The sequence below is a fragment of the Lepidochelys olivacea genome, assembly GCF_965140295.1.
Source record: "Lepidochelys olivacea isolate rLepOli2 genome assembly, chromosome: 8".
Classification (NCBI taxonomy): Eukaryota; Metazoa; Chordata; order Testudines; family Cheloniidae; genus Lepidochelys; species Lepidochelys olivacea.
In genome coordinates, this window is record NC_140418.1 from 12,546,264 (window position 1) to 12,563,054 (window position 16,791).

General features: G+C 45.8%; 1 protein-coding gene across 1 annotated transcript in view; it reads right to left on the reverse strand.

The window, feature by feature from the left end:
* The window catches only part of JADE2 (jade family PHD finger 2), a 148,560-nt gene that overhangs the window by 123,537 nt on the left and 8,232 nt on the right, over positions 1-16,791 (reverse strand). Inside the window, exons 2-3 of the mRNA XM_084636516.1 lie at positions 13,515-13,572; positions 3,915-4,000 (exon numbers count right to left, since the gene is read on the reverse strand). Coding sequence (XP_084492642.1) covers positions 3,915-4,000; positions 13,515-13,572 — 144 coding nt within the window. The remainder of the gene's footprint in view (positions 1-3,914; positions 4,001-13,514; positions 13,573-16,791) is intronic.

Consider the following 16,791-nt stretch of genomic DNA (forward strand, 5'->3'; position numbering starts at 1 on the left):
GTATCACATCAAAGAAGAGCTCTGTCAGGACTCTGCACCATGCACTGATAAATATGAGTGTGCTCCCTGGCAATAGCCTGCACCACGGATGTTTACAAACAGCTCAGTACTTTTCCACGCTAAGAAGCTTGTTTTTCCAGTTGCCTTGCGTTGGGTTTATAATGTGTATGGCTAATCCCTGGTCACAGAGTCTTTCATAATAAACATCACCCTGACCTAGCTAATAACTATGCAACACTGATGCCTTTGTTGTCATAGGGAATGCAGATGGCACCTCAGCCCCCAACCTAGTCACAGCGAAGCAGGAACACAGCTTCCAGAGGGATGTTGAAAGAGGTTTGAGATTAGCCAGGTACATGAAATCACTGGTTTCCAGGATCTCTTCACAGTAGTTTGCCTGACAGCAGGGATTCCCCCCAAAGCCATAAAGGTTAACAGCAAGAAATGGGCTCAAACTATCCACATCCAAATTGCAAACACCATAGTTCAGGGCTGTCAGTGACAGGTTTTGGTTCAGCTCATTATAAAGGTAAGGGCCATTTGCTAAATCTGGATCTGAGACTGAATTAGGAAATGGCTACACCTTCCTTCCCACAATGGACTGGACTGCTCAGATGTGGGGTTCTGCAGGTTAAGTAACAGCCTCATCACACTTTTTCTGTCTCCCTTTCGTGCTTTCCTTTCCCTGAAAACCTCTCCCACCTTTAACACAGTCTTAGAGACTATAGCACCTCAGTGCACTGTGTGAGATGGTTTTGGGGTGGTTTTTTACATTTCCAAACCCCTCACATACACAGGGCACATACTGCACGAGATCATACGACAGCTGGTCCCAGCCTGTGCCTAAAATCTTGGAACCAAGCACTCAGCACATAGACCTCCACAAACACTACCCTGCACTGTGATCATGATGGATCTGCCAAGTTATTCAGATTAATGCTGGGTCAGAATCCATATAGAATCAGTGCCCCAGGTGGGTGTGAACTGGGCCACTGGAGATGCTGGATGAGAAATGTATAGCTGAGATCTTGACCACTAATCGCTGTTGTTAGCTCAAGTGTCAAGTGGCCAAATTCCAAGTTGGGTGATTACCGTCTGCCTCCCAAAATCCCCCCTGCAGTTTCAGTTTAGATATGACATCCTCCTTCACTTTCTGTCTTAATAGTTGGGTAGTGCTGCAGTGCACTCTTAACCATTTGCTCCAGTCCAGAGCTGATTACATTTCCCTGGTTTGAGAATGGACCCCTGTGTATGGCAGTTCATAAAGCAGCATGGGATGAAAGCTGTCACAATAAATCTGTATTAACGGATGAGCCTGAGCTGCAGAGTTGGATATGGCTCCAGATCTGAATTTTCCAAAGTGCAGTGGTGCTCAGAGCTGGGTTTGGTTCCAGCTACTATGAACTTCCTCAGAGCCCAGGGGTGCTTAGACCTGGGGTTTTGGTTCAGGCCCACGTTCAGTTAATTCATTTGTAACTGGATAACACTGGTTTATTTTCCTTACTGCTCAGCATGAATAACCATATTCTTTCTCGCTGGCCACTAAATGTAACCTTTTCAACTTATATTAAAGAGCAGCAACAATAAATGTGTCTTTCCTACTAGTGCAAAGGGAGAATTCCTGACACGTGCCACTTCAGAAGGGAACTGTATTTGGCAGGGCAGTGGAATATGGCACTTGAGGCATGAAAACGATACAGCTTTCAAGCCTTGCAGTGTCATGCTAAAAGGCCAAGTGTTTCCTCTTTGGTTTGTGATGAGTGATTTCAGTGCTTGCTATGGTAGCAGGTTCCAATGTTGACTGTGGATCTTACACCTTCTAGAGGTTGGAAATTCACCATTATCTAATCTGATGCCTTTTAAAATGTGTCATACATAGGCAGAAGCAGCTACTCCACAGGATGCGGGCTCTGTGCAGGCAATGCTGCAAGTTTCCTCTTTTTTTGCTTCTTTTTTGTTTTTGGTTTGTTTGTTTTCTTTTTTGTCCCCAGGCACATATCCTTCAAGGGCCACATACAGAATAGAAAACATATTGTACTAGCCTGCTCTGCCAGCGGAGAAAGCCCAAGAGAGATGAGATAGGTCTTGCAATGGGTTTAAAAGATCAGCAAACTCAGGCGCTGTCAGGAGCATGAATCACAGAGAAAAAAAGCACTCCTCTCAGACTGCCCTGACAGTAGTCCTCAGATTTTTAAATCTAGGGTTATCTGAAGGGTCCCTGCACTGACCTCAACGGCCATAGCAACTCTTGGGGAGATAGCCTGTCTATCAGACAGCCAGGGCCTAAAGCACTCAGGCTATTGAGACTTATGTCAACTGATTTGTTTAGATCTGTCCCGGTGAGGAGGGAGCAGTGCATCTGGTCTGGTGAGTGAATGCAGGACCTTGAGAATGACCCCCAAATACCTACCAGTCTGATGCAAACTGAGGATGTTACAGAGGGTCAAGCACTCACTGGGACAAATTTAGAGATGATGTGTAAGGCTGGGGGCCGTAAGACACATGGTGGTTAAGCAGGTCTAAAGGAATCTAGAGAAAGTCTAAGTTGGAGTACCGTATACATGGGGGAAATTGCAAGACAGTGTCAGTCACATAAACGTAGACTCCCTCTAGACTCACACTCAGCTCTGGATCTGTGTCCAAAGGAAAGAGAGACTGGTACCGCTTTTAAGTTCTGTTCACACTACAGATGAAATCAAGATAGCAGTGACTAGCTTTAAACGCTGCTGTTGCTACAACACAGCTGTTGCTAGTATAGTTTCCATGCCCATGGGAATTATGTCTGAGGCCCATGCGAGGCAAAACATGATACAGCTTCACTCCATGCTACAGGATGGTATTATAACACAGTCACAGCATGGTTCTCAGCAAAAAAACTAGCTCCTCTCCAACCAGCTCAGAGAAACTGTGCTGAAAGCCTGCCAGCAGCATTACAGCTAGCACCATTTCAGCCACAACGTGGACAGTGCCTTTTATCCCCTGCTAGTAGAACAAGAGAGTGGCACTGCAAAAGGCCATGTGCCAAATGCCTCCGGCTAATGCATGTGTGCCCCACAGCGGAACTAAAAGGAAAATAATGAAATTTTATTTCCCCCTCTGGATTAAATACTGTACTGGCTCCTATTTAACAGTCCCCAGTATACCCTAATTATCCAGAAGAGAGGAGTCTCCATGTTAAACTGAGGATATCTCCCTCTGACCTCAGAGACTTCTAATATATATGACCCATGTGACCAATTAACTCAAACTTTACTCCATCAAATCCTACGGTCTACAGGGGCAGCTAATTATATGACAGGAATATAAATACTTGATGGATATGCCTCCCTCTGCAAGATATGCCTCTTTTTGCAAGGGATCAGGCTAATTGGCCAGGTAGCTGATCACCGGGAATCCAGGCAAATTCAAATACTGTAATAAAACCCAATCCCACTCACAGTGAAGTCAGAGGGAGACTTTCCCAGCAGAGCAGGCTCATGACGCACTGGAGACGCTTGCAGGCCATTATCAGGATAGCTTTCTGGCTGATATACTCAAGGCCAGCTTTACTGTTATGGGTCCCTGAGGGAAGTAATATACAGGGTCCTATCCAGCTCCTTCTCCATCCTGCTACCTCCCGACTACCCATGACCCACCCCATAACTCAATGCCATTATGCAAGATTCTCACTAGACCTGCGCGGGGAGAGATCCATGGAGAGTGACAGCTGTAGAGGGCCAATGGAGAGATGGAAGAGCACAGTGTGCCTCTGCTGCTGAGTGCATGCTGACAGAAGTATGGGGCTTCTTAGAGGGACAGGTGGCTCTAGGACCTCTGCCTACTGCCAGCTTTGGATATGCTGCTTTCCATTATGCCTGGACAAGCACTGAAATTACCGAATCATGGGCTGGTTAGAAACAAGAAACGCAACCAACCTCAGAGGGCTTCTTCTCCTTCTGTCTTGACCAGTTGGATTTTGTATTTGGAATTTTGGAGCATCTTGACACTGACGTCGTATGACCTTAAATGAGACACAAGATAAGAGTTATCCGCAGAAGAAACTGACCACAGCTTTTCTGGCATCTGTGTCACAAGACCCACTATCACAGCAGCCCCTCCCCCTTGCTGGACCCTCAGCTGGGAGGGCAAGGAGTGAATGGGACATGGTGAATGAAATCCCTTCTCATCCCCTCCAGTGATCCCCTGGTAGAAGGAGGAGGCATGGGAGTGGGGGAAGCTAGCACTACTGCTGTCCGTGCTGCCCTTGCTCTTGTAACCCCTACTCCTTGACAGGGGCAGCACAGACAACAGTAGTGGTAGCTTCCCCCACTCCCATGCCTCCTTCCTCTACCAGGATACCCAAAGATCTCCAGGCTCCAGGGCTGTCAATCTACTGCCGATGAGAACTCAAAGACCACTTTAAACCACAAAAGCCCAAAAATAATAACCGAAAAAAACTAGTAGAACAAGATTAAGAAGCTAGAAATGACCTGCGGTTAACTTCCCATCAATCCAGTCTCAGTCCCATTATGTGGCATTTCTGGAGCCAATAACTGTCACTGAGAAGAGCATCAGGTTTGTGTGGAGGAGGAGTGAATTTGGACTGACACTGAGACAAAATATAATATCTATCTAGCACTTTTCATCTGTAGATCCCAAGTGCTTTACTAAGGTGGGTAAGCATTATTATCCCTGCTCTGAGACAGGGAAACAGAGGCACACAGCAGTTCAGACCAGTATTTTGAAATTCAGGAGCCTAAAGTTAGACACTCAAACACCTATTTATGCACCTAAATAAAAGGGACTTGATTTTTAGCAGGGCTGAACACTTGCAGCTCCCATGGCTCAGCACCTCTGAAACTGGACAACGTTTCAGGGGACAAAATAAGAATTTACAGCTAAAATTTTCAAACATGGGTACCTAAAGTTACACCCAAATCTGTACTTACACTTCAGCTGCCAAGGCTGAAAGTATTGGCAAAACTGATCTCCAGATAATCCTGTCATGACACAGCCAGGATTAGAGCCCATCTCTTTTAATGCTCAAGCCTAGAGGGACTCCACCAGCCTACAGCTGCACCTAGTGAAAAGTTACACTACGCTTTGTGTTGAGGAAATAAACACAACATTCCCATCACACCCCAGTGGTAAAACTGTCTTTACATTATTATTAAAGGACTCGCTTTATTTTGAGTCTTGTGCAGCACCAAGCACAAGAAAAATAGTAATAAATCTTGTCCATACTGGGTATTAAATAATAACACCAATATTTAAACATGGTAATAATAATAATAATAATAATAATAATAATAATTAATAATAATATAAATGACACCTCACTCTTATCTACAGCAGCACCCCCTCCACAGACAACTAAAAATACATCTTTTATATCTGGGTCCAGGGTAACCGTCAGTTACGTTTGCTAAGAATTAAAAAACGTTGATAGGTTAAGCCAATGGCTGAATGGGCACATGTAGGGACAACTCTACGTTATATATCAACAAAACCAAACCATGCAAGAAGCTGTGAGAAACATAGCCTAACACAAAGCTTTCAAAAAAGCTTAAAGATCTAAGGCTGGTGTCAATCAACCAATTCAATCCCTCAGTATAAGTCAGTGAAGTCAATGGAGGGACGCTGATTTACACCAGCAGATGATCTAGCCTTTAGTTCAAAGGTCACAGTCATTTGTATCCTGTAGGGTCTAGAGTTCCATCAAAGTGTGCAAGAACAAAGGAAGAGCAAGACCCTGCTGTGCTAAACAATTCAAGGAATATCTGTCCTAAATCTCCACAGAAGAATATGTCACTTGTTAAGAATGTAATAAAATACCAGCTGTATCAATAGCACATTTTTGTCCTTGGCACTTGCAAATTCTCACTAGCCTGTCTCAGAGAAGCCTTCTCTTAGCCCTGGTCTACACTAGAAGTTGAGGTCGAATTTAGCAGCGTTAAATCGATTTAACCCTGCACCCGTCCACACGACGAAGCCCTTTTTTTCGAGCTAACGGGCTCTCAAAATCCATTTCCTTACTCCACCCCCGACAAGGGGATTAGCACTGAAATCGGCCTTGCTGGGTCGAATTTGGGGTACTGTGGACACAGTTTGACGGTATTGGCCTCCGTGAGCTACCCCAGAGTGCTCCATTGTGACCGCTCTGGACAGCACTCTCAACTCAGATGCACTGACCAGGTAGACAGGAAAAGGCCCACGAACTTTTGAATTTCAATTTCCTGTTTGGCCAGCGTGGCAAGCTACAGGTGACCAGGCAGAGCTCATCAACAGAGCTGACCATGCAGAGCTCATCAGCAGAGGTGACCATGATGGAGTCCCAGAATCGCAAAAGAGCTCTAGCATGGACCGAACGGGAGGTACGGGATTTGATCCCTGTATGGGGAGAGGAATCCGTGCTATCAGAACTACATTCCAGTTTTCGAAATGTCAAAACATTTGTCAAAATCTCCCAGGGCATGAAGGACAGAGGCCAGAACAGGGACCCGAAGCAGTACCGCGTGAAACTGAAGGAGCTGAGGCAAGCCTGCCAGAAAACCAGAGAGGCGAATGGCCGCTCCAGGACAGAGCCCCAAACATGCCACTTCTATGATGAGCTGCATGCCATTTTAGGGGGTTCAGCCACCACTACCTCAGCCGCGTTGTTTGACTCCTTCAATGGAGATGGAGGCAACACGGAAGCAGGTTTTGGGAATGAGGAAGATGATGACGATGAGGTTGTAGATAGCTCACAGCAAGCAAGTGGAGAAACCGGTTTTCCTGACAGCCAGGAATTGTTTCTCACCCTGGACCTGGAGCCAGTACCCCCCGAACCCACCCAAGGCTGCCTCCCAGACCCGGCAGGCGGAGAAGGGACCTCTGGTGAATGTACCTTTTAAAATACTATACATGGTTTAAAAGCAAGCATGTGTAATGATTAATTTGCCCTGGCATTCGCGGCACTCCTGGATGTACTCCCAAAGCCTTTGCAAAAGGTTTCTGGGGACGGCAGCCTTATTCCATCCACCATGGTAGGACACTTTACCACTCCAGGCCAGTGGCACGTACTTGGGAATCACTGTAGAACAAAGCATTGCAGTGTATGTTTGCTGGCGTTCAGACAACATCCGTTCTTTATCTCTCTGTGTTATCCTCAGGAGAGTGATATCATTCATAGTCACCTGGTTGAAATAGGGTGCTTTTCTTAAGGGGACATTCAGAGGTGCCCGTTCCTGCTGGGCTGTTTGCCTGTGGCTGAACAAAAATGTTCCCCGCAGTTAGCCACGGGGAGGGGGGAGGGGGGAGGTGCTAGCCACGCGCTGAGGGGAGGCAAAATGCGACCTTGTAACGAAAGCACATGTGCTATGTATATAATGTTAACAGCAAGGTTTACCCTGAAAGAGTGTACCCATTGTTCTATAAAATGTGTCTTTTTAAATACCACTGTCCCTTTTCTTTTCTCCACCAGCTGCTTGTGTTTCAAGGATCACAGGATCTTCTCCTTCCCAGAGGCTAGCAAAGATCAGAAGGCGAAAAAAACTCACTCGTGACTAAATGTTCTCTGAGCTCATGCTGTCCTCCCACACGGACAGAGCACAGATGAATGCGTGGAGGCAGACAATGTCAGAGTGCAGGAAATCACAAAATGACCGGGAGGAGAGGTGGCGGGCTGAAGAGAGTGCTGAAGCTGAAAGGTGGCGGCAGCGTGATGAGAGGCGGCAGGACTCAACGCTGAGGCTGCTGGAGGATCAAACTAATATGCTCCAGCGTATGGCTGAGCTGCAGGAAAGGCAGCAGGAGCACAGACTGCTGCTACGGCCCCTGTGTAACCAACCACCTTCCTCCCCAAGTTCCATAGCCTCCTCATCCAGATGCCCAAGAATGCAGTGGGGGGGCCTCCGGCCACCCAGCCACTCCACCCCAGAGGATTGCCCAAGCAACAGAAGGCTGGCATTCAATAAGTTTTAAAGTTTTAAACTTTTAAAGTGCTGTGTGGCCTTGTCCTTCCCTCCTCCACCACCACTCCTGGTGCTTCTCTCCTCTACCACCCCTCCTGGGCTACCTTGGTAGTTATCCCCCTATTTGTGTGATGAATGAATAAAGAATGCATGAAAGAATGCATGAATGTGAAGCTACAATGACTTTATTGCCTCTGCAAGCGGTGATTGAAGGGAGGAGTGGAGGGTGGTTAGCTTACAGGGAAGTAGAGTGAACCAAGGGGCGGGGGGTTTCATCAAGGAGAAACAAACAGAACTTTCACACCATAGCTTGGCCAGTCATGAAATTGGTTTTCAAAGCTTCTCTGATGCGCACCGTGCCCTCCTGTGCTCTTCTAATCACCCTGGTGTCTAGCTGTGCGTAACCAGCAGCCAGGTGATTTGCCTCAACCTCCCACCCCGCCATAAACATCTCCCCCTTACTCTCACAGATATTGTGGAGAGCACAGCAAGCAATAATAACAGTGGGAATATTGGTTTCACTGAGGTCTAACCGAGTCAGTAAACTGCGCCAGCACGCTTTTAAACGTCCAAATGCACATTCTACCACCATTCTGCACTTGCTCAGCCTGTAACTGAACAGCTCCTGACTACTGTACAGGCTGCCTGTGTATGGCTTCATGAGCCATGGCATTAAGGGGTAGGCTGGGTCCCCAAGGATAACTATAGGCATTTCAACATCCCCAACAGTTATTTTCTGGTCTGGGAATAAAGTCCCTTCCTGCAGCTTTTGAAACAGACCAGAATTCCTGAAGATGCGAGCATCATGTACCTTTCCCGGCCATCCCACGTTGATGTTGGTGAAACGTCCCTTGTGATCCACCAGTGCTTGCAGCACTATTGAAAAGTACCCCTTGCGGTTTATGAACTTGCGGGCTTGGTGCTCCAGTGCCATGATAGGGATATGGGTTCCGTCTATGGCCCCACCACAGTTAGGGAATTCCATTGCAGCAAAGCCATCCACTATGACCTGCACATTTCCCAGGGCAACTACCTTTGATATCAGCAGATCTTTGATTGCATTGGCTACTTGCATCACAGCAGCCCCCACAGTAGATTTGCCCACTCCAAATTGATTCCCGACTGACCGGTAGCTGTCTGGCGTTGCAAGCTTCCACAGGGCTATTGCCACTCGCTTCTCAACTGTGAGGGCTGCTCTCATCTTGGTATTCTTGCGCCTCAGGGCAGGGGAAAGCAAGTCACAAAGTTCCATGAAAGTGCCCTTACACATGCGAAAGTTTTGCAACCACTGGGAATCGTCCCAGACCTGCAACACTGCAACCTGGTCCCACCAGTCTGTGCTTGTTTCCCGAGCCTATAATCGGCGTTCCACCACATGAACCTGCCCCATTAGCACCATGATGCCCACATTGCCAGGGCCCGTGCTTTGAGAGAAGTCTGTGTCCATGTCCTCATCACTCTTGTCACTGCGCTGACGTCGCCTACTCACCGAGTTTCACTTTGCCAGGTTCTGGTGCTGCATATACTGCTGGGTAATGCATGTGGTGTTTAATGTGCTCCTAAGTGCCAAAGTGATCTGAGCAGGCTCCATGCTTGCCGTGGTATGGTGTCTGCACAGAAAAAAGGCGCGGAACGACTGTCTGCCATTGCCCTGATGGAGGGAGGGGCAACTGACGACATGGCTTACAGGGTTGGCTTACAGGGAATTAAAATCAACAAAGGGGGTGGCTTTGCGAGAAACTGAATGGCCCCCTCAAGGATAGAACTCAAAACCTCAAGGATAGAACTCAAAACTGGGTTTAGCAGGCCATTGATTTCACGCAGGGAGGGAGGAGAAAATGAATACAAAACAAAACTGGTCTATTTCTTGTTTTGAGCCACTTTATCTATCTTTATACATCTTGCTGGCAGCAGACTTTGCAGTACGTCCGCTAGCCATCATCATCTCCTGGGTGCTTGGCGGAAGACGGTGCAGTATGACTACTGGCCATTGTCTTCTGCTGGCTGCTGATTAAAAGACAGTGCACTGCTGGTAGGACTCAATCGCCATGAGACGAAACTTAAAAGAGAAATGACCTAGCTGAGTCTCTCCCATGTTTGCCCAGGCGCCCCTGACCTCATTGAGGGTGGTTAAAAGAGCACCCAGGACTACGTCGACGATAGCTACCAATCACACTGCACTGTCTGCTGCCAAAAGGCAATAAACTGCTGCTGTGTAGCAATGCAGTACCGCGTCTGCCAGCACCCAGGAGACATACGGTGACGGTTAGCTGAGTGGGCTCCATGCTTGCCGTGGTATGACGTCTGCACAGGTAACTTGAGAAAAAAGGCACAAAACGATTGTCTGCCCTTGTTTTCACGGAAAGAGGGAGGCAAGGGAGGGGCCTGACGACATGTACCCAGAACCACCCGCGACAATGTTTTAGCCCCACCAGGCACTGGGATTTCTACCCAGAATTCAAATGGGCGGCAGAGACAGCGGGAACTGTGGAATAGCTACCCACAGTGCAACGCTCCGGAAGTCAACGGTTGCCTCGGTACTGTGGACACACTCCGCCGACTACATGCACTTAGAGCATTTGTGTGGGGACACACACAATCGACTGTATAAAAAAGTTTTCTACAAAACCGACTTCTATAAATTCAACCTAATTTCGTAGCGTAGACATATCCTTACATACCTCCCTGTGGCAGTTGCCACCAGCGGGTGCACCTGCTGTCTCTTCTCAGGGCATTCTTGGTGGGGAACCCTGGCTTTGAAGTCAACTCCCTCACATGACTGGCTAAATCTCAGATTTGTTGATTTTTAGGACACAAGAAAAGAGATGTTAGTTTGTCTTGTGCCTTTTTATTTATTGTACCTATTTTGTGGGAGGTGGAATCTGGACTAGGTTTGACTGTGCCAATTGTTGGCAACAGGTGCTAATTTCCATTGCTGTAATGTAAGGCCAGATGTCATGATGGCGGGTTCAGTATAAATGTAATCCACTTTGAGTTCCACAGGTGTATAAAGGGAACATGTGGGTACACTACACAGCATAAGGCCTGAACCTGCAGTCATTACTCACACCAGTAGACCTTACTCAATGAGTAGGGGTTACAAGATCAGGCCCACAGTTTGCACTAAGAGATCTAATCAATAATTCCCACTTTACCTGCCTCAAAGCAAACTACAATGTGGTATTAAAACCACGTGAACCAAGATAATACACCAGGCTACCATCTCTTTCTGGCAAAGGCATAAAAAAGGTCACAGTTTTGTTTACAATTACGCTGCGGGAGAGCATTTGTCAACAGCTGAGATATTACCTGCTGCATAAATACCAAAGTCCAATAGAGATAAGTCTGTGTTGTTTAATACCATGATTAAATATATGCCTTACCCCAAGAAGCCCACGGAAGCTAGTTAACGCTACTGGGTTTAGTAAGCCTCTGAATCTTTGGGAATTAGGGGAACAGAAGTTGGAGTTTAGCCTCTGAAGGAAGGGAAAATCCGGAATCCCAGGATTTTTATTTATTTAATTTTCTGAGAAGTCCGCGCTGTTGACAGCAGCAGCCCTGGAGCCTGAAGTGCTCTATTTGAGCCCAATCCAAATTCCAAAGACTCCAGTAGGAGTTGGACAGACCTGATATCTAGAGAACAGGTACAGCATGGGCAGGAGCAGCAGAGCAAGCATCACTACAGTCCTGCCAAGGGCCTTCTTTATGAGGAAGAAGGAAGAAACTCCAGGGGCAGAGGTACAGTTTAGACTCTATTCTTGGCTGAGACAGCAAAAAAGGAATCATGTCATGGTGTGGACACTTGTTTCCTAGGAAATGGACTCACACCACCAAACCAATTTCATGTAAGACACTGAAGAGCCATCACTTAGCTGGGCTGTACGGTACTTGAACAAGCAACCTATGAGTGAGAGGCCCCATATCCCACTGATAATCCATGAGCTATCCAGAACACCAGGCCTAAGCACAGTTTGATGGAACATTCCTGTCTGGGGCTTAAATTAAATCAGTGACACAGTTACAACACTGTGTAACACTTGAATCCTGAGATGTGGGGAAAAGTCACTCATGGTACTACTCAGCACCTCCTGGGAAGTCTTGAGTGCCCTCAACAGGCACTGAAATCTAAGGCTGCTGCCAGCACTCAGGACCTCGCAAGGGGCACTTGGCACATCATAGGACTGGGCCTAAATTTGACAAGAATTCTTCCCTGCTTGGTGCTAGATTGTGGCATTATGGATCTCATGCTCCCGCCCCATCCTTAATGATCCTCAGCCCCTTCCACCTACTGTCTCCAGGAACCATCTCCAGGGATATGCCACACATCCTCCACTACTATTGTTCTTGCAACATAAATGCCACCATGTCACTGCAGACAGTGATGGCAGGGCCCTGTTCAGGAAGTCCAGATTAGTGCTGCTCATTCACTCATTGTACAGCAACCCCAGTGTCAATACAAGGTACTGACTACAAAAAGAGGGACCCTACTGCCATCCTGGTGTATAGCCCTAATTATTCCTTTTAACATTACAATCTCCCCCACTGGTGTTGCCTTCTGGGATTCCCATCATGATCAGGGAGGGCACTTACTCTGGCTACAGCTGTGGGAACTGCAACCACCCTTTATCTCATCTAACCCACATTATAAGGACAAAATCCTGCTGGAAAAAGAACCATGAGGCCATGACTTTAATGTCAGTGGCTGGGAGTCTCCCAGTCTTCAACATTCTAATGGCCTGATCCTGCAAGGGACTAGCTCTCAATAAATCCCACGTCTACTTATTTGTTCCTATGTCTGAAACCAACAGAAATCTGTACAGACCAGCTGAGAGGTTATAACAGAGTCTCTGGGACACTATAGTTCTCCAGCAGCGGGCAATGGCACTGAAGCAAGTAGGAGTGAAGGGCTCTCCACAATTCACAAGTCTGTGCCCTTAGGCCCCAATTCAGCAAAGCACTTACACACATGCTTATACTTAAGCATGTGCTTTAATGCACGGCTGAATAGGGAAGTGAAACACATGCTTATAATTAAGTATAATCTTACATGCCTTGCTGAATTGAGGCCTTAATGCCTTTTCCCCAATCTAATTCGCCTCTCATGATGAGGAATCAAGGGGTTCCATTTTCAGAGAGACCACAGGGAATGCTCAATACACAGTTTCCCAATAAGAACTTTATTTTCCATCAACATGATTCCATCTGAAGCTAAATGCACACTGAGTGTAACAAAGGTGAGAAGACAGTCCACAGTGTCCTGTCTAATAAGGGCTTTGTTTTATTTGAATTCTGCAATCAACGCTGTTTTGTAACTCTCTCTCTCTCTCATCCAAACTGCTCACCAGAGGAGGACACTTTTATCAGATAAGAGACGCCCACAGCCAGACATTTAAATTGATATCAACTCGTTGTACATCAGTAATGTATCTTTGAAAATGGATCCCAGTGCACAATTTATTGTACAGAGACTACCCAGTAAATGCAGCTTTCCCAACTCCTTGGAAAGTAATTATTCAAATGCTTTCCCTGCTGGAGGTGAATCGCTTAGTTATCTTGTTCAAAGCCTTGAATTAAAGGTCTTACTGTCAGTGGTGTCTGAGTTATCACTGCTGATTGAGTACTTTCGTCGTTTCTCTTCCATCTGTAACAAAAGAAATTGAATGTTACACTTACTGTTCAGGAAACTCATCACTGTACCAAATCACTGTTATCTCTGAGTATCCACGCATCACATTAACCCAGTCACACTCGCAAATACTTACCCTAATGACAGAGAAGTATCGGGGGTAAAGCATGTAAAACAGCACTGAGTCCCTACTTCACAAAACTTTAAGGATGGCAAAATTTCTCTCCTGAGTTTCTCCACTGCTAGGAGGTAAGAATGTGATAGCATTTTTGTCGCTCTGCTCTGCACAGCAATTTGCCTAATGCCCATTCAAGTCTGGCACCCAAATGCACTAGTGAAGAATGCTCACCACTACAGCACAGAGAACCCATGGTAAGATGCCTTAAAGACTGGAATACAGAGCTACTGAATCAAGCAGGAGTCACTTGTCGAATATGGCAATAGATGGCCAGTGAACTACAGGATTGAGCTATAATGTTAAGAAGGGAATAGATGTAAGAAATGGATCTATGTACTTTTAATAGGGTCTCGGTGAAATCCGGGCTCTACTGAAGTCAATAGGAGTTTTGCCATTGACTTCAGAGGAGCCAGGATGTCACCCTCTGACTCATCTTCCCACATGCCGACTCAGCCAATATCTCAGCCAATATCAGTTTAGACTTCACATGTGCCTGTCAAATCCTAGTTGCATTCCATACAAACCTTAAATATACTTCCCTTAACACAGATCTCCTACTAACCTTTCCATAACACTGGTGTAACATTCATCAAGGCCTCCATCTCAACCCCTGACCCATCCCGGCAAAGCCCGCGAGAACAACTGAGTCTTGCATTATGTCCCAAAGGTCACAAAATCCAGTCTCTAGTAAATCAAGGTGGGAAGCCTGCTCGGAAGACCTGAACCCCTCACCAAGAACACCCTGCCACCAGTCCCCTCCCAGGTCTATTAATCATCTTACATCACCACTGCTAAGGAATCACATGATGTGACAGGTCTCCAGGAGACAGGAGCCAAGCCAATAAACTTCACCTGGAAATCAAATGAAAGCTGGGGTAGATCGCAAAGCACAGGTGTAATGCGTCCGATGAAGTGAGCTGTAGCTCACGAAAGCTTATGCCCAAATAAATTTGTTAGTCTCTAAGGTGCCACAAGTCCTCCTTTTCTTTTTGAGAATACAGACTAACACGGCTGCTACTCTGAAACAGGTGTAATCTGAAACAGGTGTAATGTGATCTCTGCCTGAAAAACAATGCCTAAAAAGCCATGGTTCTATCTACTCCTCACCACTCTGCACTAACTGCAATTTCCCCAGAGGATTTGAAGGGGTGGCCTCTTGCACAGCTGAGTCCAGCAATCCAACCTCTGGACGCTATCAGCATGGTACAAGGGATATTCCCTCTTCTGCTGCTGACTCGCTTTGTGACCTTGAACAAGTCACAGAATTGACTGAAGTCAATGGGACTGGTGAGGGCTTAGTAGTCCTGACAATCAAATCCTAGGACCCTAATATTGGACACACAAAAACTGAAGCGCCCAGACTAAGAGCCACTTTAAAATAATTAGCCTCTCTGTCCCTCAGTTTCCCAATCTGTAAAACGTGTATAATGGTACTTCCCCACCTCTGCAGAGGTTTGAGAGCTACAGCGGAAAAGTGATTAGTCTTATTCACTAATCTAACCGATATTATGGGATGTGGGCAGATATTTCATATGTTATGTACATATACATACATATATATATATATATACACACACACACACATGCACACATTCTCATGGCATTCCTCCCAGTAATTTATTTTTCCTAAGAAGGCTAAGGGGGACTTAGATTGCACTTACCCCCCTTTTTCCTACAATCTTAGGAGGAAAACGAGAATAAAACATTTGTATGTATTTTGTGCGTGTGATTTAATCAGAGTAGCTATTAGCAACAAACCACACTTGATAGCACCCTGTAGCATTCCATTTTCCCTTGGAGAATATGAGAATACCCACCAATGCCTCAACATACAAAATCCTAGCAATGTCTTTATTTCTCAGTACATGTGCAATGTTTTATCTCAGCATTATAAGGGATAATACTACAAAGTAACATAAACATTTAACTATCAGTGTTGTGGTAAAACATTGCACTGTCAAAACATGATTAAAACTGTTCCTTGAGAATATGGCAATATCAATACTTGGAGTGATTCAAGAGGAAACAGATGTTATTAAACCAGCCTTGTACTTACTAGCCATTAGATTTTGCTTGGGGAAAAATATATTGAAGATGGATTTAACAGCAGTTTACTTATCCTTAGTGAAAATTCAGTTGGACATTTTCAGCTGGTTCCTATTGGTTCCAACTGCCACACAGGATTTTGGAGCACGATTGGGCTTCTGATTGACTGACTGAATCCTGGGGCTAATTCTTCATACAACTGAAACAAATATAGCCTAGTAGAATGAAACAGCCATGGAAACCAAAGGATTCTAGTAGTGCCCAATGGAATTTCCAGCAGAGCACCAAGGCATGTGTCATCCATCTAAGGTTCTCCTGGAAGACATGATAGTATTATTGACCCCTAAGGCCTTCACCCAAGGGAAGAAGGACTGTTATGTGATCAAGGCACAGGTCTGAGAGTCAGGTGACTAGGACTAATTTCTGCCCTGGCATACTCCACTGAAACTCCACTGATTTCACCCAGACTGAATTTGGCCCCTCAGTCCTGTTCCCAGCTGTTCTACAGACTTCCTGAGTGATCTTACACAAGTCACTTAACTTTCTCTGTAACTCGTTTTCCTCACCTGTAAATAAGGCCCTGCCCCCAGGAATGAGGAAGCTAACCTTTATTTATGTTTGTAAAGTGCTTTGAGATCCTTGGATGGAAGCCATTATAGAAGGGCAAACATTATTTTGATAAGGCAATAATGCAGACGTTCCACACACATCTCTCCCATCAAAATCCATGTGAATTCTAAATACAGAAAGACTACAGGATTAGTATATAATACTGTTTTACATTTACACAGCATCTTTCATTCCAAAGTGATTTACACAGCATGGGTAAAGGCAAGGAGTAATGGTCTCAAGTTGCAGTGGGGGAGGTTTAGGTTGGATATTAGGAAAAACTTTTTCACTAAGAGGGTGGTGAAACACTGGAATGTGTTGCCTAGGGAGGTGGTGGAATCTCCTTCCTTAGAAGTTTTTAAGGTCAGGCTTGACAAAGCCCTGGCTGGGATGATTTAATT